The sequence below is a fragment of the Trichomonas vaginalis genome, chromosome V (genome assembly GCF_026262505.1).
Source record: "Trichomonas vaginalis G3 chromosome V, whole genome shotgun sequence".
Classification (NCBI taxonomy): domain Eukaryota; phylum Parabasalia; order Trichomonadida; family Trichomonadidae; genus Trichomonas; species Trichomonas vaginalis.
The window spans coordinates 25,984,919-26,006,499 of record NC_067207.1 but is presented as its reverse complement, the minus strand read 5'-3'; the positions used below and the strand labels follow the sequence as shown (position 1 = coordinate 26,006,499).

The 21,581-nt window shown below is 29.7% G+C and overlaps 8 protein-coding genes across 8 annotated transcripts, besides 2 other annotated features; 7 read left to right on the top strand and 1 right to left on the bottom strand.

Moving 5' to 3' along the window:
* Positions 1-1,610: 1,610 nt before the first annotated feature.
* TVAGG3_0404080 (cupin domain-containing protein family) lies at positions 1,611-2,782 on the top strand (the record flags this gene model as incomplete). The annotated part of the gene is made up of 1 exon (XM_001316180.2): positions 1,670-2,656. The coding sequence occupies one exon, from the start codon at positions 1,670-1,672 to the stop codon at positions 2,654-2,656; it is 987 nt and encodes a 328-aa protein (XP_001316215.1).
* Positions 2,783-3,334: 552 nt separating this feature from the next.
* TVAGG3_0404070 (protein of unknown function (DUF3447)) lies at positions 3,335-4,921 on the top strand (the record flags this gene model as incomplete). The annotated part of the gene is made up of 1 exon (XM_001316179.1): positions 3,335-4,921. The coding sequence occupies one exon, from the start codon at positions 3,335-3,337 to the stop codon at positions 4,919-4,921; it is 1,587 nt and encodes a 528-aa protein (XP_001316214.1).
* A 249-nt stretch (positions 4,922-5,170) lies between these two features.
* On the top strand, positions 5,171-5,362 carry TVAGG3_0404060 (Ankyrin repeat family; the record flags this gene model as incomplete). The annotated part of the gene is made up of 1 exon (XM_001316178.1): positions 5,171-5,362. One exon carries the CDS (start codon positions 5,171-5,173, stop codon positions 5,360-5,362), a length of 192 nt encoding a protein of 63 aa, XP_001316213.1.
* A 103-nt stretch (positions 5,363-5,465) lies between these two features.
* TVAGG3_0404050 (cyclin-dependent kinase inhibitor 2C-related family) lies at positions 5,466-6,260 on the top strand (the record flags this gene model as incomplete). The annotated part of the gene is made up of 1 exon (XM_001316177.1): positions 5,466-6,260. One exon carries the CDS (start codon positions 5,466-5,468, stop codon positions 6,258-6,260), a length of 795 nt encoding a protein of 264 aa, XP_001316212.1.
* A 1,234-nt stretch (positions 6,261-7,494) lies between these two features.
* On the bottom strand, positions 7,495-8,869 carry TVAGG3_0404040 (armadillo (ARM) repeat-containing protein family; the record flags this gene model as incomplete). The annotated part of the gene is made up of 1 exon (XM_001316176.1): positions 7,495-8,727. The coding sequence occupies one exon, from the start codon at positions 8,725-8,727 to the stop codon at positions 7,495-7,497; it is 1,233 nt and encodes a 410-aa protein (XP_001316211.1).
* A 1,266-nt stretch (positions 8,870-10,135) lies between these two features.
* Positions 10,136-10,173: a mobile genetic element.
* Positions 10,174-11,351: 1,178 nt separating this feature from the next.
* Positions 11,352-11,388: a mobile genetic element.
* A 93-nt stretch (positions 11,389-11,481) lies between these two features.
* TVAGG3_0404010 (CAAX prenyl protease 1 family) lies at positions 11,482-12,941 on the top strand (the record flags this gene model as incomplete). The annotated part of the gene is made up of 1 exon (XM_001316175.1): positions 11,482-12,792. The coding sequence occupies one exon, from the start codon at positions 11,482-11,484 to the stop codon at positions 12,790-12,792; it is 1,311 nt and encodes a 436-aa protein (XP_001316210.1).
* A 632-nt stretch (positions 12,942-13,573) lies between these two features.
* Positions 13,574-14,764, top strand: TVAGG3_0404000 (uncharacterized protein; the record flags this gene model as incomplete). Its single annotated transcript, XM_001316174.1, has 1 exon — positions 13,574-14,764. The coding sequence occupies one exon, from the start codon at positions 13,574-13,576 to the stop codon at positions 14,762-14,764; it is 1,191 nt and encodes a 396-aa protein (XP_001316209.1).
* A 149-nt stretch (positions 14,765-14,913) lies between these two features.
* Positions 14,914-21,567, top strand: TVAGG3_0403990 (ubiquitinyl hydrolase protein; the record flags this gene model as incomplete). Its single annotated transcript, XM_001316173.2, has 1 exon — positions 15,175-21,567. One exon carries the CDS (start codon positions 15,175-15,177, stop codon positions 21,565-21,567), a length of 6,393 nt encoding a protein of 2,130 aa, XP_001316208.1.
* Between the last annotated feature and the right edge of the window lie 14 nt (positions 21,568-21,581).

Below are 21,581 nucleotides of genomic sequence, written 5' to 3'. Positions count from 1 at the left end.
CTACGACAAGATGGCAAATAGTACTAAATCTACGACAAGATGGCAAATACATGCTTTCTGCAAGACAGAAAGGACTATATCCAGGAAAATAATATTCAAAAGGATATTTCGTTCCAAAATTAACTGAAACAACGTCCCATACATTATTAGATTGGGTTTCACGCACAACAGGCGTAATTTTGCTATTATCTGGAAAATTAATTTTGATTGTTTCGAACATATTTCCTTTTACAATCACTAAGGTTTTATTTTCAATACATAGGCCAAGACCTACTGTCTCGTTGACAGGGAAGGAATATTTGAGAGGGAAAAATCTTAAAGTATTATTCAATGTCTCTCCAGTAAATTGTAATGAACTATCATAGCCACGAAAATTCATGTCACCTTGAGGATGCAAGAGCAATTGATTATTGCCAATTTTATAACCAATTGCGAATGATCTACTCCCAACATGTCCTGTTGCTTCAAAATATAGATTTCCTTTTCGTATTGGAGATAACCCAATTGAAAGTCCAGTACCTGAAGAAATATTTACTTGCTCATTTTGATCAATAGGATTCTCTAAATATGACAAAGAAACATCGCAATTTGTCATGTTAGTGAGAGTCATTATATATTCATAATACTAAAACTAACAAATGTGTTAATCAGTAATAAAAATGATTTGATGCTTTTTTTTTTCAAAAACGTCACTTTTTTAAAACGAACAAAAATCTGATTTTATATTCCCTAATGAACAAACTATAGACAAGAAGCCTGAATGATTCTGGTGAAAACAAAGTGAAACTGCTTATCACAAACATCATAAATATACAATACAACAATCTTTCAATAGAAGAGGCATTGAGAAACGTAATTCATTGAAATTAATAAAAATTGATATTGATTAGTTTTTCACATGACAAAAATGATGGAAATTATATGTTAAAGTTGATATATGTCATCACAAACATGATTTAGAGAGTAAATATATATGCATATATCATTTATTTTATTCAAATATGAAATTTTATCATAAAAATATAATAAAATGAATGATATTACAATTAAAATATGATAAAGAATATAATAATGATTAGTGTATGTATAACCTTTTGGAAAAATGTATGATATATTGTTAATTATTTTTGAAATTCTGAAAAAAATTATTTATATTATTTTGGCAATGTCATTCTATATACACGCATATGTATTTCAATGCTATTTTTCATTAAAACGGCCTCCAAAATAATTTAAAAATAGAAAATCCAAATGTAAGAGGTTAATCTGCCCTTTGAATTTTTTATATCCTCTCTGAACTTCAGAAAAATGAAGCTGTACTAGATTATTGTACTGATTAAAATTCCAGAATTTCTTATAAACGAGGTGAACTCATTTTACTTCACTAAGTGCATTGGCTATTTAATTTGAGTAGCGTGGGTAAATCGGTTGTATTGAATTCTTTCTTTCAATTTTGATATGAAGTTATCGGAATTGACAAAAAATAATTGCTGAAAAATAATGCGTATTCATATACAAGAATAAATGCCCTTAATTTTCCATTTCAATTCAAATATCGAACCCAAATCATGTGTGAATTCACATTCAAAATTTATTATAAAATTTCTGAGGAAAATTGCAAGTTCATTTTTCTAGAAAGTCTCAAGAAAGACCGTTCATCTACATCCACATGGCTACATCCCTTGATGGAAAGATCATTGGTAAATTCATGGAAACAGAAAATGCAATGGGAGTTTTAACAGATTATGTTTGGACAAATAACTTTTTCAAACCAGATGCTTTTATGTGCGGAACTAAAACTGTAACTGAAATGAATACTGAACAGCCAGTCCTCAATCCAGATGAGAAAGATGTTCCAGAGGGTGATTTTATTGCAAAAGGTGCAAAGGCTCCATTCCTCGTTGTTCCTGACTCAGCAGGCAAAGTCGGATGGAAGAACAATTATTTCGAAACACCATACATCCAGAAATCCGATGTTATTGAAATCCTTTCAGAAAAGGCATCCCCTCAATACAGAAATTACTTAAGAAGACTCAATATCTCTTACATCATCGCGGGCAAGGATCATGTTGATGTTGTACCAGCTGCTAAAGCTTTGAAGCAGAAATTCGGCATCAACACTCTTGGTGTTCTTGGTGGAGCTACAATTAACTGGTCATTTGTTCAAGCTGGTATTGTTGATGAATTATCAATCTGCTTAGTAGCTGCTGGTGATGGTGCAAACAAGTCATTAACATTGTTTGAGAAGGCTCCACAAATTGTTGAGAATTCGCCAGTTGAATTTGAGCTCAAGTCAATTGATAGACTCAGCAGAAACGGATTATGGCTCAAATACACACCAAAGGCTGCCAGAAATGAAGAGAGACCATATTCTGGTCAATTTGACTTAGGCAAAAAGAACGTTGATTACGCCAAGTTCTTCACAGGTACAAGTTATCTTAATCAACTTTCAAACCAAGGTGCTACAGTTCTAAATGTTACATTTGAACCAGGAAGCAGAAACGATTGGCACATTCACCACGGAGGAAATCAGATCTTACTTGTCACCGATGGCTTTGGTTGGTACCAGGAAGAAGGAAAGGAACCAAGGTTCTTAAGATCTGGTGATGTTGTTGAAATTCCACCAGAAGTCAAGCAATTGGAATGGCGCATCTAAAGAAACATGGTTCGCTCATATTTCCATCCAGCCACACGCCGAAAAATCATCAACAGAGTGGCTTGAACCGGTTTCTGATGAACTTTACAACAGTTTGGTTCCAAAATAATTTTTAATTATTCTCCAATAAACTAAATATATCTTACATTAATATTATTTCAAGATATAACCTATTTTAAATGGATCCCCAGGGAAACAAAACAATATCTTTAAAAATAATCAATTTCTGAATTAGGAAAAATGCCAAATGGCATTATTATACGAATATCTTCTGGATCAATTCCTCAATCCGTAATGATAATCCAATACCATAATTGCTGATCTATTCTGAGTCTTCTCATATGATTTTTAAAATTAACAAATACAAGTTCCGAGAGATCAACCTCTGGAAGAATGTAAAAAATACACATATGATACGATATGAATAATGAGCCTTAATTCAGCAAAATGCTAAAATCTGTATTATATAAGTTTTTTTCTTGAACATCGTATTATTCTAGAATTAATTAGTATCACTGTGTTATTTGATGTTCATGATCTTACTCAAAAATTATAAATTAAATCCGAAATCTCTGTGGTCATTGTTTTCCACAGCTATAGCATTGCATTTTTTCTCACAAGGAATTTTAAAGATATTTTTATTGTATAATGCAAATAAATGGCTATTAAATTTTTTTCATGTCTGATCAAGACATTCATCCAAATAAATATAGTGAATTACATAGTATCTACAAATGCTACATTGATTCATATATTATGTTGTATCAGCTGAAAACTGAAAAAGAAGAAGAATTAAACTCGATTTACAAAATGATCAAAACAGTATTGATTGATTCAATGAAATTTCTTCCACAGGATATAATAAAAGATATTTTGGATATCATTCCGTTTAATAATCGCTATACAAAGTCATATTTATCTCTTGCCAAACTCATATCTGATGAATATCATGTTAAAGAGGTCAAAAAAATTCCGACTATTTCCAACTACTTGTTCTATAAAGAATATGGAATTAAATTAGACAAATCTGATGATTTCAAAATAATTGAATCAGAAAATTTTGATATTTTTACAAAAAATACAATTTACAGAGCGATTATGTATAATGACAAAGAAAGTTTCATCTTTCTCATTGAAAGTGAAGGATTTAATGAAGATCAAACACTCAAAAGCGAGATGTATCCATTTCCTTATAAAAAAGCATATTCATTACTTGAATTATGTTGTTATTATGGAGCAGTTGATTGCTTCAAGTTATTAAGAACGAAATGTAACTTAAAAATAACTTATCAATGTCTATTTCTTTCGTTTTTAGGAAGAAATCCAGAAATCATGAATGAATGTTTGAAATATCAAGAACCAAATCCAATTTGTATGATGTGTGCAATTATTTCACATAACATTGATTTTGTTACCTTCTTGGTGAATGAGTACAAAATAATGATCGATTTAAATCAATGTATATTGTATAATAATCTTGAATCATTTTTAGTTTATTTCGATCAAACTAATGATATTAACCAATGCTTTCTTTATTCAATAAATTTTGACATTCCATCCCTTTGCGAATATTTCCTTTCACATGGTGCAAATATAAATTATCTTCGCTATGCAGCAGGCTGCAATAGCAAAGAAACTATCAAACTTCTTATTTCACATGGTTCAAATATCAATGAAAAAGATAAAGCTGGAAAAACTGCTCTACATTATGCAGCAGAAAGTAATAGTAAAGAATCAGCCGAAATTCTTATTTCATATGATACAAATATCAATGATAGAGATAAATATGGAAAACCGCTCTTCATGTTGCAGCACAAAATAATAGTAAAGAAACAGCCGAACTTCTTATTTCATATGGCGCAAATATCAATGAAAAAGATAATAATGGAGAAACCACTCTTCATATTGCAGCAAAATATAATTTTAAAGAAACAGCCGAACTTCTTATTTCATATGGCGCAAATATCAATGAAAAAGATAATAATGGAAAAACCGCTCTTCTTTATGCAACAGGAAAAAATTGGAAAGAAACTGTCGAACTTCTTATTTCACATGGTGCAAATATCAATGAAAAAGATAATTATGGAGAAATTGCTCTTCACATTGCAGCAGAAAGTAATAGTAAAGAATCAGCCGAAATTCTTATTTCATATGGTACAAATATCAATGATAGAGATAAATATGGGGAAACCGCTCTTCATGTTGCAGCACAAAATAATAGTAAAGAAACAGCCGAACTTCTTATTTCATATGGCGCAAATATAAATGAAAAAGGTAAAGATGGAAAAACCGCTCTTCATGTTGCAGCATTAAAAAAAGTAAAGAAACAGCCGAACTTCTTATTTCGCATGGTGCAAATATCAATGAAAAAGATAAAGATGGAAAAACTGCTCTTCATATTGCAGCATTAAATAAAAGTAAAGAAACAGCCGAACTTCTTATTTCGCATGGCGCAAATATCAACGAAAAAGATAATAATGGAAGAACCGCTCTTTATTATGCAACACAAAAAATATGAAAGAAACTGTTGAACTTCTTATTTCGCATGGTGCAAATATCAATGAAAAAGGTAAAGATGGAAAAACCGCTCTTCATGTTGCAGCATTAAAAAAAGTAAAGAAACAGCCGAACTTCTTATTTCGCATGGTGCAAATATCAATGAAAAAGATAAAGATGGAAAAACTGCTCTTCATATTGCAGCATTAAATAAAAGTAAAGAAACAGCCGAACTTCTTATTTCGCATGGCGCAAATATCAACGAAAAAGATAATAATGGAAAAACCGCTCTTTATTATGCAACACAAAAAATATGAAAGAAACTGTTGAACTTCTTATTTCGCATGGTGCAAATATCAATGAAAAAGATAAATATGGAAGAACCGCTCTTCACATTGCAGCATATTATAATAGTAAAGAATCAGCTGAACTTCTTATTTCGCATGGTGCAAATATCAATGAAAAAGATAATAATGGAAAAACCGCTCTTCATGTTGCAGCATTAAATAATATGAAAGAAACTGTTGAACTTCTTATTTCGCATGGTGCAAATATCAATGAAAAAGATAAATATGGAAGAACCGCTCTTCATTATGCAGCTTATAATTATAGTAAAGAAATGCATAAAATTTATATTTCACCTAATTCAAATATCAATGGAAAAGATAATAATGGAAAAACCGCTCTTCATGTTGCAGCATTAAATAATATGAAAGAAACTGTTGAACTTCTTATTTCGCATGGTGCAAATATCAATGAAAAAGATAAATATGGAAGAACCGCTCTTCATTATGCAGCTTATAATTATAGTAAAGAAATGCATAAAATTTATATTTCACCTAATTCAAATATCAATGGAAAAACCACTCTTCATTATGCAAAACTCAAGCTTGTTGCAAATATGAGTGATAAAGATCCATCTAGAAATCCGGATCATAATTTGGTACTAATTAAAAATAATATAGAAACAGTCGAACTTCTTATTTCACATGGTGCAAATATCAATGAAAAAGATAATAATGGAGAAACTGCTCTTCATTATGCAACAAAAAGTAATAATAAAGAAATTGCAGAGCTTCTTATTTCATATGGGGCTAATATCAATTAAAGACATTTCTGCATAAAATATCAAAATTAAATACAAATACAGTCCCGTGAAAAAGTACTCTTGGCCGATGGAAAGATATCTTGGCCGGACGATTATTTTTTGCTTATCCATACACTATGACTCATTGAAATTCACTTTGTACCAACTCTCTTATGATAGTTTAGACAGACTAGCACATACTGAGATAGTAGCATAAACATCAACTCTCATTTTTCAAAATAAATTTTTATATGAGAAATTTAATACGCTTGTTATTCAAATAAGTAGTAGTAATGAATTTATTATATGGTGATGCATGCTCAATCAATTCAAAAGGCTCATAAGGAAATTAAGAATCAAATTTGATTTCATTGCGAGATTTCAACCTATCATTGAAGCAATTCTTATTTAAAAGGAATAGGCTAACCATTTCTAGCAACATTGACATGGTAATCTACCATCAAGCATAGTGCGCGGCAAGATTCCCTCTCATATAAAAAAATTTTAAACGAGCACAATAATAGTAAACGAACACTTTTACCCAAAATTGAATGACAATTAAATAATCGTCCGGCCAAGAGAGCTTTGTAACGGGACTGCAACAATAGGTTGTTTTGCAAATAGACTTAAGTGTGGTTCCTTAACTCTCATTCAGAAATCTGTAGTTTATTTCCTAAACTGGGAGTCAAAAGGCGTACCTACTTTCAACCTTTTGAGAGAAGTCATACAATTAATTATATGAGTTCTCTCAAAAGTCAATTTCTGTCATATAATTAAGGTGCGCTTTTTGGACTGCACAAGTAATTCGCTCTAATTCGATATAACAACAAAGCATCATAAAACAGATATACATATAGGATGAACTGATACGATTTTTTCGGGTCTAACTTCAAAATTTAAGATTTCGAATTAATCAAGCTTCAAACCAGAAATTTAAGCATAAATAGAAGCTTCTATACTACACATTGCATGTACAGCTTATTTGAGCTCTAATATTTGATAATTTACTCTCACTCTCATGAAAACACTATTTTCATTAGAAACTTTTGATTCAGAAAGTTGTATAAGGTCACCAACAAAAAGTGCGGAAATTAAAAAACCGCAGTTTGAGTACTTTCTGAGAGTCTGTTCGTCAGAAAGTATACATTTGTAAACTTTCTGACACTAAAAAATTTTTGTCCTTTCAAAGTTTTTGACCATGTCAAAAAGTATACATTGGGGCTCTCATTTTTCTCTTAAGTAAAATAAGTATTTTTTAATCATTTTTCTCTAATTGTTCGATGTATCTAGATGCCGCTTCACTCAAGTTCTGGTTCTCTGATGCAGCCAAAATATCTTCAATGCTTTCACCGAGGAATTCGAACATTTCCTCACATAATTCGCATTCAACAATAGAATTAAGAATAGAAGCAGTTATTTCTGCATTTGATGGTTCACTGTTTGCAAACTGAGCAAGAATTTTCAATACATCTTGTGTTGATTCACCACAGTAGTAGATATATTTGCTGACTAAGAAAGCAGACATTTGTCTACACTTGTATGATCTACTTTCATTGAGAATAATTGTTTGGACAATGTTTATCATGAATTCAGAAATAATTTCTTCATCACCTATGTTTGATGAGTTGATCAGTGCCCAGACACCTGTTAGAACTGTATTGTCATTCATGTTCTTCGATGTTCCGATGTTGAAATCGGAAATTTTCATGGATTGGCCAATTCCAAGGATTCTGAAACATGAACTAACAGTTTTGGAACTACAGACTTCTAATGTATCCTTTGCTGACTTGATTATTCCATGCTCTTCGAGAAATGATGTCAAATTGTCAATAAATTTTGCAGATATTGACAAACAATCGACAATTACATCGAATTCAACATGGTTCTGCATCCAATCAAGTATGACTGAGAACAATTCTTCATTTAAACCAATTCTGAAGAGATTTCTTAAGAATTGATTTAATTCTTCCAAATTTTCGTAGTTTGTAAGGAACTGGATCAGTACTTCTGGGTTTATTGACTCTATTATGGCTTGTATCGCTTCTTTCTTCGTGACTAAGTTTGAAATTAAGATGATCAAACTTCTTTTGACTCCTGAATCAGTTTCTTCAATGGAAAGGAGAGTAACAATGAGGCTTTCCATGCTAACAGTGTTCATGAAGATGTTGTTGCAATGTATGAAAGCCTGAGTGAGAAACCAAAGCGAGTTTATAAGTAACCTCTTCGGAATGGATTGTGTAAGGAGTTCTGAGGCAGTATTGATGAAGAAGATCATAATGTCCTTATTAACATTGGTTGACTTGATCATATTCCCTATTTTATACATCAATGTCGCAACTTCGGAATAATCTGTTTCATCTAATGCATTTTTGCATGATTCGACCAGGCCAACACCTTGGGAAGCTAGTGTTGATGTAGTAAACTTGCTATGATAGTCACCAATGAAGAAAATGTCTTCATTTGCATAGGTTCTTGTTTGTGTTAACATTCAATGGAACTTTACAAAAACTGCTTAGCAAAGCATTCAATTTACTTCCCCGGGGAATTTCCCCTTCATCAATTACCGCATCAATTAGATAATGTATAATATTAGATGTTTAATAATAAATATGAATATATTTCGTCTTTGGAAAGAATATTCTTCGATTTGAAAAATGATTCATTGGATAGTTGCATTTTATTCTTGAATTCATGTAAACTTATGCTTGATTACTATACTATCAACACAATATTCCAATTAAAAATCCTGTTAAATCTAGTTATGGGATCCCATTGTTACCAATTTGTGTTATATTAGAATCAAGCACCTTCAGCTAGTTATGCCCTATTTAAATTATAATTTTTAGATGTTACATGAAGATTAGAGAAGATTGAATATCTTTCATTTTCAAATTGAAAAGGAAGCAATGTAACTATCTGTATTGAAGCATACACATTGAGATAAGAAGTAACTTCTTAAATCTAAACTCAAAAAGACAAATTGAAAATAAAATGAAAAATTCTGGATTATTAGGAACTTTCAGATGTGAATTTAAATCTAATATCATGATGAAAATTGATGAATATGGCAAATTGAGATTTCATCAGACCCGTAGAAAATCTGAGTGGCATTGGTTTGAACATCGTAAAAGGAAAATATAAACAATCATAACATAGCATGTTGAAGCATTGTGATATACTCCGAAAGCCGGAATATCTTTGAATTTGCAAAATTTTGATATTATCAAGAATATTCTCATAGTAACATCAGTCAAAAATGTTAGTCCTGACTAAAAACGTAAATGGCCTACTTTTAAGAGCTAAGTCAAGCAAATTTATATAAAATTTAAAATTGTCTCATCTAATCTTATCCAAAACATCTATTTTTGGATTTGCAATTCAATTACAGAAGACACGTATATTATTAACATGAATTGTAAGAGTTGTAATCCATACTACGATGATATCGACTTATTTCGGCTCAAAAGTCCGATTTAGGGCAAAAAATTCAAAATATTAGGATTCGCTTTGAGGATATAAATCTAGCTCGATCATCGGATAGCCAAGAGAGCGTAATTATTGGTTACACTTTTTCGAATTTTATTGAACTTAATTTTTGTTGATTATTAATGGCCTGCTACTTTCATGCATTTTCTTATTTTGTGAATTTGAATCAGCCTTTTGTTGACATTTATTTTATATGCATTCAAAATTTTGATTAATTCTATATCAGCACTTAGTCCTCGTTCAATGATTTTTTGTTGTTTTAACAGTTATTTTTGTCAGAATTTTCCATTATACTGCATGATAATTGACTTATACTCAATAATATTTCAGACGAATTAATTTGAAATCTCGGAAAAGGCCACTCAGATCATTCAATTTTGAATTCATTCAAAAAAATTTATTGTTGTTTCTGTTGTAAACAGAAATTCATCAAAAGTGACACCTCAGAAAAGCTAAAATATTGAATTTTTGGAACTTTTGATAGAGCACGTTTTTAAATATTAATTAAAGTAAATGTATATTTTGTAAAGATTCTTTTTAATAAAAAAATAAAATTTTGAAGAAGAACACAAAATCTTCTGAAAAATAATATCACATAAACGCATATTATTTTCTAATATATAACTATTTTATATAAAAATCAAATTCAATGATCTTAAAAGCGAAGGATAAACCTCAAAATTTACGAATATAATGAGTGGGAATATAATGCTTATCTATCATAAAACCATATGAAATATCAATTTTTGCTTTACGCCTAATTTTTGACGACAATTAGCAAAAAATGTTAAATGTTAACACTCAGTCCATTTGAATATGAAAAATAAAATTGACTTTGATTAAATGTTTTTATTTATCATGCAATTCTTCTTGCGACCAAAGATTTGAATAAAAGTTCAAAAAATAAGATAGCTTAAAAAATAATATACGGTAGTGTTTACTAATAGATGAATAGTATATAAATTCTATTAAAATGGATTTGATCCAAAAAAATATATAAAATTTGATCATAAATAAAATCGTTTTAAATTACTTCTTCATTTAAATTATAACAATTATTTTTGGTTTTATATTTTTTTGGATCAAATCCATTTTAATAGAATTTATATACTATTCATCTATTAGTAAACACTACCGTATATTATTTTTTAAGCTATCTTATTTTTTGAACTTTTATTCAAATCTTTGGTCGCAAGAAGAATTGCATGATAAATAAAAACATTTAATCAAAGTCAATTTTATTTTTCATATTCAAATGGACTGAGTGTTAACATTTAACATTTTTTGCTAATTGTCGTCAAAAATTAGGCGTAAAGCAAAAATTGATATTTCATATGGTTTTATGATAGATAAGCATTATATTCCCACTCATTATATTCGTAATTTTTGAGGTTTATCCTTCGCTTTTAAGATCATTGAATTTGATTTTTATATAAAATAGTTATATATTAGAAAATAATATGAGTTTATGTGATATTATTTTTCAGAAGATTTCATTCTATATGCCTATGAAAAGTACTCTCAAAACTAACTTTTTCCTAATTATAATTAAATCTAGAATATTGTATTATGCTTAGTATTATTTCATTTTTCTCATTCAATTTAGAATTTACAAATGTCAAAAAATTGAGAGCTGTCACTTTTGATGAATTTCTGTTTATTACATTTCAGACCATTTTTAAACATTATCTTATTGCGGGTAAATTCTTAGCGAAATTGTAAATTTATCAAATTCATTATTCTTTACATAAGAAGAATGAAAGCGAAAAATCCTTTCATAATTCTTCTTATTTGCACCATAGGCATTTTGAACATTATCACTTATGGATCAGAATTAGTAAAACTTAACAGCCAATACAAAATAGCCCTCTTAAACGCCCAAGATATTCAAGCATTTAATTACCCCAAAGAAACGACAATTGTTCAACTCGCGCAACACCTTACATGTGTATTTTATTATTACGCCCTCTATTCATTCCATAGATCGCAATTAAAATTCATACGAAATGACTATCAACTAGTATTATATATAATAGCATCGCGATGGCTCATTACATCGTTTCCTTTCTCACTTTGGCAGATATTTTATATTGATAGTCAGCACGGTTTCAATAAAAAACCATTAACTTTATTTTTATGCGAAGATCTTCTTTTGCAGTTAATTATCTTGATTGTTGGCATCTTCCTCGTCTACTTCTTCAATTTTGTTGCCAAAACGATAGCAAATATCAATGACGATACACTTGTTTTGAAACAGGATCAATCTGAAGACACATCATCATTTTTACAGTATACATCTTCATCAAACCAAATGGATGAAGAGACAAAACATAGAAAAACTTCTATCCACGAGATTTTTAATCTATATTTCATAATTGTTGGCTGTGCAGCCTTTCTGATATCATTTTTCATCCAATCTATATGGAAGAGAAGCGATGTCATACAGCCAAATGCAAAATTATCAAAAGCATTTTCAGAATTATTTTTTGTTCATAGATTACTATTCAATAACCCAATAGTTTACGCAGAATCATCCTTCAGTACGAAACTTGCTATTGGATTCCAAGGATTATTATCTCAAAATGTTGTAATCTCAGATAATTTAGTAAATTCCCTTAATAATGGCCAATTATGCTCTATTTTAGCTATATATCAATACAGAGCCAACAGCCAAGAGGGTGTACTTAAGCTGATTACTTACATTTTCGAGTTAATGTTTATTCCTGTAAGTGCTCATTATATTGTATCCAGGAACATCAAGAAAAACCTCAGACTTAAGAATATGTTACTTGCTGTCGTTCCTATTCTTGTTGTTCACATGTTTATTGTCGATTTCTTCTTCTCAAAGCTCAGATTAGTTCTTGGACAGAAAATGTTCTTGAATGGCGTCGAATTCGCTTCTGATTTGAATCTGCCAATTGCTGACGCTCTTGTTAGATTGTTTGTGTTGAATCACGACACAATCAACCATTCTTTCTTGTATTCTCTGTTCCAAATGGAAACTCCGACATTAGAGAACGCTCTGATTAATGTCGCCTGGGCTAAGACAAAGTTTATTGGATTATAATTATATATTTATATTTGTTTGTATTAAGAATCATATGATTTTTAAACCATTATATTAGTTTTTTTATAACTTTTTATTTTTGAGATAGAAAAACTTTAAAAACTAAGACAGACCGTTTTGTATTGGATGATTATTATGTTGATGAATATGTAATCGATGATCAATAAAAAAATTTGAAAAATCTTTTGATAAATTCATATTTGGCTATATGACATCGCTTCTCTTTCACATGTGTTGGACGAAAAATGATATCAGAGAGGCTTAATTACCTGTAATTATGAATTATTTTAGTTAAAAACTAAAAATTTTGTTCAACTATCATATAAGTAGCCACATCAATGTCATGTGATTGTATATAATAAGTTAAATATCCAGTCAAAAATTGAAAATATTTGCTTAAAAGAATAAGCCAAATTCTTATAACTAACATATGCAAGGTCATTACTACAATAACCGAAGAGATTACAGTCATAAAAATCCTTACTCTTTGCAGTATTCCGAGAAATTGAATACAATCACATGACTTTATCTCTATTTCCTGATATTCCAGAAAACTTATTATGTAATGTCTAGCTAGAAATTAAACACAATGAATTACATATAGTTCCGACCCATAATTTCAATGGATGAAATTGATTGAACTCTTACATGAAAGAATTTGGACTCTTAGACTTATATGATGCTAACTATCTTTGGGTTACAATAGTCAGCTGGTTTGACAATATAGGGAGTTCAATTGCTCAATTTATTTTTTCTGCAAAAGTGACAAGATTTTAAAAGCATGAATGTATTTACAGCATTTTCACTTGTTATTATAAATGACAATCTAACATATCGCTCGAGATCGTATGTTTGCAAGAGATGCGATAAAAATTTCAGCAAATTAGCCAGTTTTAACTATTATGAAACTCCAATTAACACTAAAGAACAAAATTGCAGTTTGTCTAGGAAAAATCTAAATGAAGATATAAAGCTCACACTAAATTTTCTAAATTACCTTAGATGGCTTTCAGGATTCAAAAATAAAATTTCATTTGACTATTCTTATCTTGATTCAATATGCAAATGCGCAATATATAATCACTTTAACGAATTAACGAATTACCCAGTCGGAGAAGGTCATGAATGTTACTCATACGAAGTACTTCAAGGTTGTCAATCTTCTCTTGTTCAAAAAGGTGTAACGAATACAGCATCTGCAATATTAAACAGTTACAGAAATGAAAATGATGAATATCTTGGTCAAAGAATGTGGTTACTTTATCATAAATTTGGTTACACGACTTTTTGTGGAGCAGGTAATGCAACAGCGTTCAAAGTTGTTGGTAATAAGGAAGTTGAAATAGAAAACCTTACATTCATTGTCTCTCCCCCACCAGGGCCTTGTCCAAAAGAATTCTTTTTGAATACGTGGTCTTTTATTGCACCTGGCTTATCAGGTCAGGCTGAGGTTGTTGTTTATGTTAATGGAACAAAAGTAAACATGAAATCAGAGCCTGAAGTTCTTGGTTGGAACTTCTTTACGTATAAATTTATTAAATTTGTACCAGACACAGTTTATGCGCCATCTACAACATACGAAGTCACAGTTATTGATGGTGAGACTCAATACGATTATTCAATTTTCACAACAGACTGTAATTCGGATATTAGTGATCAAGAGTTCAATGAACAAAAGTATTATGATTCAAGAATCAATGATTTGAAAAAGGACTTAAGTAATACTGGTATTCTTGTAGGTAGTTCTGCTGCATTCTTAGTTTTAGTAATCATCATCTTAATTGGAGTTCTAGTTTCTTTTGATAAGAAGAATTCAATAATTAATGCATATACAAAGCCACAAAACGAAAAACATCAAAATCAGCAGAGAATGAGAAGAAATTCCGATGAACGCCAAACAAATAATAACAAAGCAAAAGCTCCGAACAATCAGGGTGCTAGATCTCGTAATCAAACAGTGAAAGCCAAATAATATATTTATATCTTTTAATTTATATTAATTATTTTGTAATTATAGTAAATACTGTCCATGAGTATAAAGACCTTAGAATTTTTCTATTTTGTGAATAGTTTACCTTTAAACGTCTTGTACAAGCACAAATATTTTATGAAATTATGAAAACGATTAGGATTTATAATATTTGTAAGAATTAGCCTCTTCACTAAATGTATTTTTATATCCAAGGTAATTTATTACGATTGTGATGAAAGCAGCACAATTGTATTGAAAATCATACTGTGAGTTTCATATTAGGCCTGCGATTTCAAGGAGCTTAGTCTTTTGGCTAAGTTGATGGAAAATATCATATTAAATTCATACTTTATAGATTTCAATTCTCAAAATTTTTCAAATTTCATAAATTTTGTGTCTATTTATTATAAATGATGGAGAATCTCGAAACTTTAATGAACTACTTCAGTTCTTTTGATGAAATAGAAAACCAAAGTCAAGAAGAGTTCAATGACACCTGTGAAGTTTGCGAAAAAATTATTCCATCTAATTTTTCGAAATTATTAGCAACAACTATTGAGTCCGATGACGAGTCAGATATGATGGAGCAGTTTCTTCAGCATGCTTCATTGAAATTATTGCATCTAATTTCTCTTAATATCAACACATCAGATTCATTAATAATTTTATTCAGCAAAAATCAAAATGTATACTCGAAAGGCCAATTTTGCATCAAATTCTCTAGTGTTGTATCATTTTGCATGAGTAATGGTGCAGTTTCTTTGATAAATTCATTAGATTTTACTAAATTTGACAAAATCAGTAAGTTTGTTGCGATTAACTTGGTATTAAATGCCTTTTTAGAACATGAAATGACAGATGACTCTACCAAAGTCGAATTATTAGTTTTGACTACAAAATTTTCCAACATTTTTGTGAAGTACATTCAAAATTCTAAGAGTATTCTCACTAAATATCACACGCAGCAGCTTGTTTCCTTGTTATTTTCAGTTAATGAACCTCAAATCGTTGAAAATTTATTCTTACATTGTTTATCATTGCTTAAATCCCAATTTATCAGGGATAACGAGTTCGCACTAAATACATTTGCAGCTTTAAGTTTGTCCTTTTCGGGAAAAGATTTTTATCAAAAATTAATCAAAGATAAATCTCTCTATAACACTCTTTTTGGACTTGTTACATATCAGAAATACCTTAGTTTATTAGAATTAAATCTGCCAAAAATTATAATTAAAAATACAATTCAAATGTCAGATATTGATATATTATTTGGCCATATCCAGTCAGAAAAATCGATAGACAACTATTGCAACCTATTTGCACAAGCCCTGAAAGCTTCTAATGATGGTTTTTCTCAACTTCAAAATTATTTCGAAAAACTTTCAACACAATCGCATATGAAAGCTCTTTCTATTCTTATTCATTACCTATATGTCGAAGACAATATCTCAAACATTTTGGATTTAATTGGACTTTTAATTCAAAATTGCTCAAATGACAAGAAACTTTTTGAAATCATCATTGAATTCAAGAACAAACATAACAACCCAGAGTTTTTACATGATTTGTTTAAAGAATCTCAAAATATTATCTTAAATGAACAAAATACTGAGCAACAAGTAGTTACCTTCTGTGTTTTGCATCAAGTATGTAACATATCATTGAAAGAAAACCAAGATAAGATTCTTTTGAGTTTAATAAATAATATTCCTCAAATTAAAACAAAATCTGACATAATTATGCAGTCAATCGATAGTATATTCTCAGAAGAAGAGAATATTTCTATCAATAATCAACAAATTGACGTTCTTTTGAAATATAATATATTTTTATTGCAAAAAATCATTGAAAAGTTTGGAATCAAGGCTATCAATGACCAAACATTTGATTACTTATCAAAATGCCTCTTAACTGTTGAAAAATCCGAAGAAATTTTGATATTAATTTCCAAATTCATAATTTTATCATCACAAAAAGGAAAATTCAGCAAAGAGCACTTTGATTTACTATTAAAATCACTTCTAGAAGCAAATAACTTAGGAATCAAAATTGAATATTTAATTTATAATATTTTAATTAATTTTGAGCAGCAGCAAGAACTTATGGAGATGATTGTTAACTATTACAATGATCTTGTGTTCAAAGACGATGAAAATACCAAGAAAATTCTTAATTTGTTCATTTATTTGATCAAAAACTTTGATGTTTCATTTAGTTTGTCTCATCACAAAGGAAAACTCTCAACTGGTCAGTTCCCATTCACTGTTTACGTTTATGAGAAAGGGAACTTCACTTTTTACGTTAAAGAAAATGAAACAATTAATTCTTTCAAATCAAAAATGTCAGAATTTTTCAATTGTCCGAAAAGTGACAATTCAATCAAATTTAATTATAAAGGATCAACATTATCTGTTAAAGGAATTATAAAGATAAAGGATCTTGTTGAGAAAAACAAGAAATTGCAAGCAACAATTAGAGAAGACAAAAGAAAATTTGTTCCAAAATATTCTTTCACAGAAATTTTAGTTTCTCAAAAATTCATCAAGAAATCATTGGAACAAATGAATGATTCTAAGTTAAATGAAGACACAAAGACAGTCATTGAAGATTTCCTTGGAATTCTTCCAACAGATAACGAAATTAAGAAAATTATTTTTGAAGATTTCGCCGAAATCATGGATTACGAAGGCTACGAACAGAAATATGTTTTTGAAGCAATAACAATGTATCTATCAAGAAACCAGATCAAAAATCCAGAAGAAATCGAAGAATTTTCCGAAATTTGGCAAAAATTGAAAGAAAATGAAATTTCTGAAGAAAACAAAATTTCTGCTTTGCAAATCTTCGAACAAATAGTTCCACTTGATGATACGTTTGTTATAGACTTAGATTACATTATGTCAAAATTGACAACGGATGATAAACAAGAAAAGTGTCAATTTTTAAGAATTTTACAAAATATCATTAAAAAGTATCCAGAAGATTTCGGATTGATTTTGTCAACGGAGCCAATAATTTTAAGTGAATATGTGTTGAAATACGATTCAGAAATTTTGGAAAACATGAATTTGGAAAATTTACAAAACAAAAAATTCCTTTTCCCAATTTTGATAAAAACCGTCAAAAATCTTGACAACGCAAAGTCTCCTGTCTTGATTTTAGAGATATTGAACAGTCTTATTGATGAATCTTGCGATATCACAGAATTATTAGATTTTTGCAATGAAAAATTTGACAAAATCGAGTTTACAAAAGTTATTTGTCAGATTTTGGATAAAATTTTCCAATTCCATCCTAATTTAATTTCAAAAACCAAAAGAAATATCGACAAAATCTTTGACTTGTTTATCAAAGAATGTTCCGCTGAAGAAGACAATTTCGCTTTAGGAGTTTTGTCAAAATCAATGTCAGATTTGACACTTAAATCTCAAATTGAAAAGAAGCTGTCAAATTTGTTTGATTTTGAATTGAATACGTTTAATTTTTCACCATTCAATCAAAATAACCGTCAGAACGAAGAATATTGTGGTTTAGTAAATCACAAATGCAATTGTTGGTTGAATACTATATTACAAGAAATTTATTGTAATGAAAATTACAAGAAATTAATAATTGAAACAAAAAGTGACAAGGAATGGCATCAACAATTACAATTATTATTGACAGAGATGAAATACACGAAGAACAAGTTTGTTGATCCTCTTCCTTTCATCAGGACCTTCAAATTACACGAAACACATGATATAAAAGTAGGAAATCAAGAAGATGCTGAAGAATTTTATACTTCTTTGGTCGACCAATTAAATTCGATCGGCATTTCAAACAAAGAATTCATGATACAGACAAAAACTGATGTAATGTACAAATTGGAGTTTAATGTTGATATTCCTTTCGATGAAAACTTAAAGAAGATTGGCAAAACGGTTTTGACAGCTCCAAATACGTTAATTATTCAAATAATGAGATGGACATTTGCCAATTCCGAAATTGTCAAGAAAAATACTGTTTTTGATTTCCCACAAAAATGTGACATTTCCATCGTCATGGACGATAATTCATCACAAGTTTACGAACTTAAATCTGTTGTCATGCATATAGGAACTCAGGAATATGGTCATTATTATAACCTTATTCGTAAAAGTGATAAATGGATTATGATTTCTGATGATTTGATTGAAAATTTGACAGAAAATGAAGCTTATTCGTATATTAATGGTTACAATGATGAAAATGAATTAAGTTATTTGTTATTCTATGAAAAAGTTGATTCTGTCAAAAGTGAAGTGATCAAATACGATGAAAACGTTGTTAAATCTATTAAAGAAAAGAATGAATTGATGTCTAAGCTAAGTATTGCATTTTCACCATCAATTGTTTCTTTGATGATGAAAGTTACAGATGAAAAACTTCTTTTCACTTATTTAGTGAATGTCGTGATGCATGGTTGTGCTGTTGACACAACTTTGTCTTTGTTTAGTCATATAAGAACTGTGTTTTCTACTTCACCTGCAACAGCTGTTAAAATCTTTGTAGAAAACAAAGAAAAAATTGTCAAGTTTTTGACATCAGTTTCTCATTCTCAATTGATCAAAAACATGATTTCTACTGTTTTAGAAAGTTGCCAAAAGGTTCAGCCAATCGATGCTTATCCTTTATTATCTGAAGCTGTCAGTTTACTTAATGATATTTCAATTGATACGATCGAAACTGTATTAATTGATTTCATTTCTTCATGGTTAGATAATAATGATCAAATGACTGAATTTTGCTGTGAAATTGATTTATTCAATGAAATTACAAAGATTTTGACAAAATTCTTCTCGAATTTGATGATAAGATTTGATGTTGATATTTCCAAATTCATTGATTTAATGTCATTTAATATCAAATTCATTTCCAAGGAAATCATTTTGGAATTCATCAAAACAATGCCAGTTTTCATTGAAAACAGCAAAAACAAAGTCAGTTTTAGTTCTCTGATGATTGAATGTTGTGCAGAAGGATACTTGTCGTATAACGAACTCTGCCAGAGAATATTGAATCACAGGAAGACAACGAATAATTTGATGTCTGATTATTTCATTACTTTCCTTCAAGGCTGCAACGATGAAACAGAAATTTCGGAATTCATTGACAAATTCACTGAAAATATTCCAAATGGAATTTGTTGGTATATTGTTTATCTCAAAGAAAACATTTGTTCTGATGAAATTTTAAGGTCAATTGTCTGTGATTTCCCTCATGAAACTGTTGTTAAATATCTCTGCAATAACTCAAGAATTGTTCGTTGTTATGCAGAAGAAATCATCTATTCTTTGTTCTCTGATTTCGAAAAACCTCGTTTTTGCGCTGAAAGATTCGTTGCTGCTGAAACAGAAAAAGTGACATCTCCTACAACGATGACTTCACCTTCCACTAACAGTGCAGATATCTTTGACAAGACTATTTATAACTTGTTAGTTTCGCAGACAAAGAATATTCCAAAAGAAGCAGGAAGAGCTCCACTTCACTTCACAAATTTAATTCGAATTTCTTCTTGGATTTTCAACTTTTCTAACATGAAAAGTAAATTTGCTGAAGCTTTATGGGGTCTTTTCGAATCACAAATGTCTCTACAGACAAATCCAAATTGCAATATCCTACAATTATTGTATTCTTTCATTGATTTGAAGCCAAAAAGTGAATTCATCAGAAAAAGTGTCAAAGAAAATGGAATGAAAATCTTTAATTCCATTTTCCCGATGACATTTGAAAGAGATAATAGATTGCAGTCCGAAATATTCTTCACTTTCTTTGATCTCTTGAAAGATGACCTCAAAACCGATGTCACGTTTTTGTCAAAAATTGTTCAATCGAACAATTTCAAGACATCAGTTTTAGATGCTTTTCTTCACTCAGAAAGGAAAGATTTCTCTGTATTTTTGTCGATTTTCAATCATGAAAACGTCAGAGATGAAATGCAACCACTTTTATCGCCTTTATTAAGATGTGACGAACCAATTTTTGTTTCTAATATTTGTTCTTACTTTAATTTTGATGATTTCTCGGAAATGAAATCACAAACGGCTGTTGAAGTTTTCTTGATACTTTATAAGAAAGGGTTAGTCACAGAAAGCTTAGTAATAAGAATAATATCAATAGAAGATGATGAAGAAATCAAAGTTGATTTGTCAAAAGATAATTTTGACTTATCAAATTGTTCGAATTTTGTTTCAATCAAAGAAAGTTCTGTTGCATGGCAAAAAATTGACGGTTTTTGTCAAAATGTAATTTCATCTATTTACGAATCATTTGAGAAAGCGAAAGGAAATGGAACGTTCTTTAGGAACTTCTATCAATTGATTTGTTTTGTTGATTTACTTGGTGATGAAAAAGAGAAAGAAAAATCTTTGAATTATTTTGTCGAAAATTATCAAAATAAATTTGAAGAAAAGATTGATAATTTCGAAGATACATTTAATCTTATTGTTGATGATGTCCAAATTGATTATTTCAAGCTGTTCTCTGCTTTAATTAATTCTTTCTTTGAAAATGAATTTGATTTTTCAAAAATTTTGATCAAAATTTATCCAAAGGTTTCAGAAAGGAAGACTGAAGTAATTAATATGATTCATGATGTTTATCTTAAAAACTCTTCAAATGATCAAAGATTTATAACTTTGAAGAGACTTTATGAGCTTATCCAAGCTAATCCTGATATGAAACCAGATGTAATTGAAATATTTAACCTTCAAGAAGATGATTTTGCTTCTTGGGATGACAAAATGATTGTTTATCTTGAAATTTTTATGAAAGATGAGTAAAAAAGATGTTTATT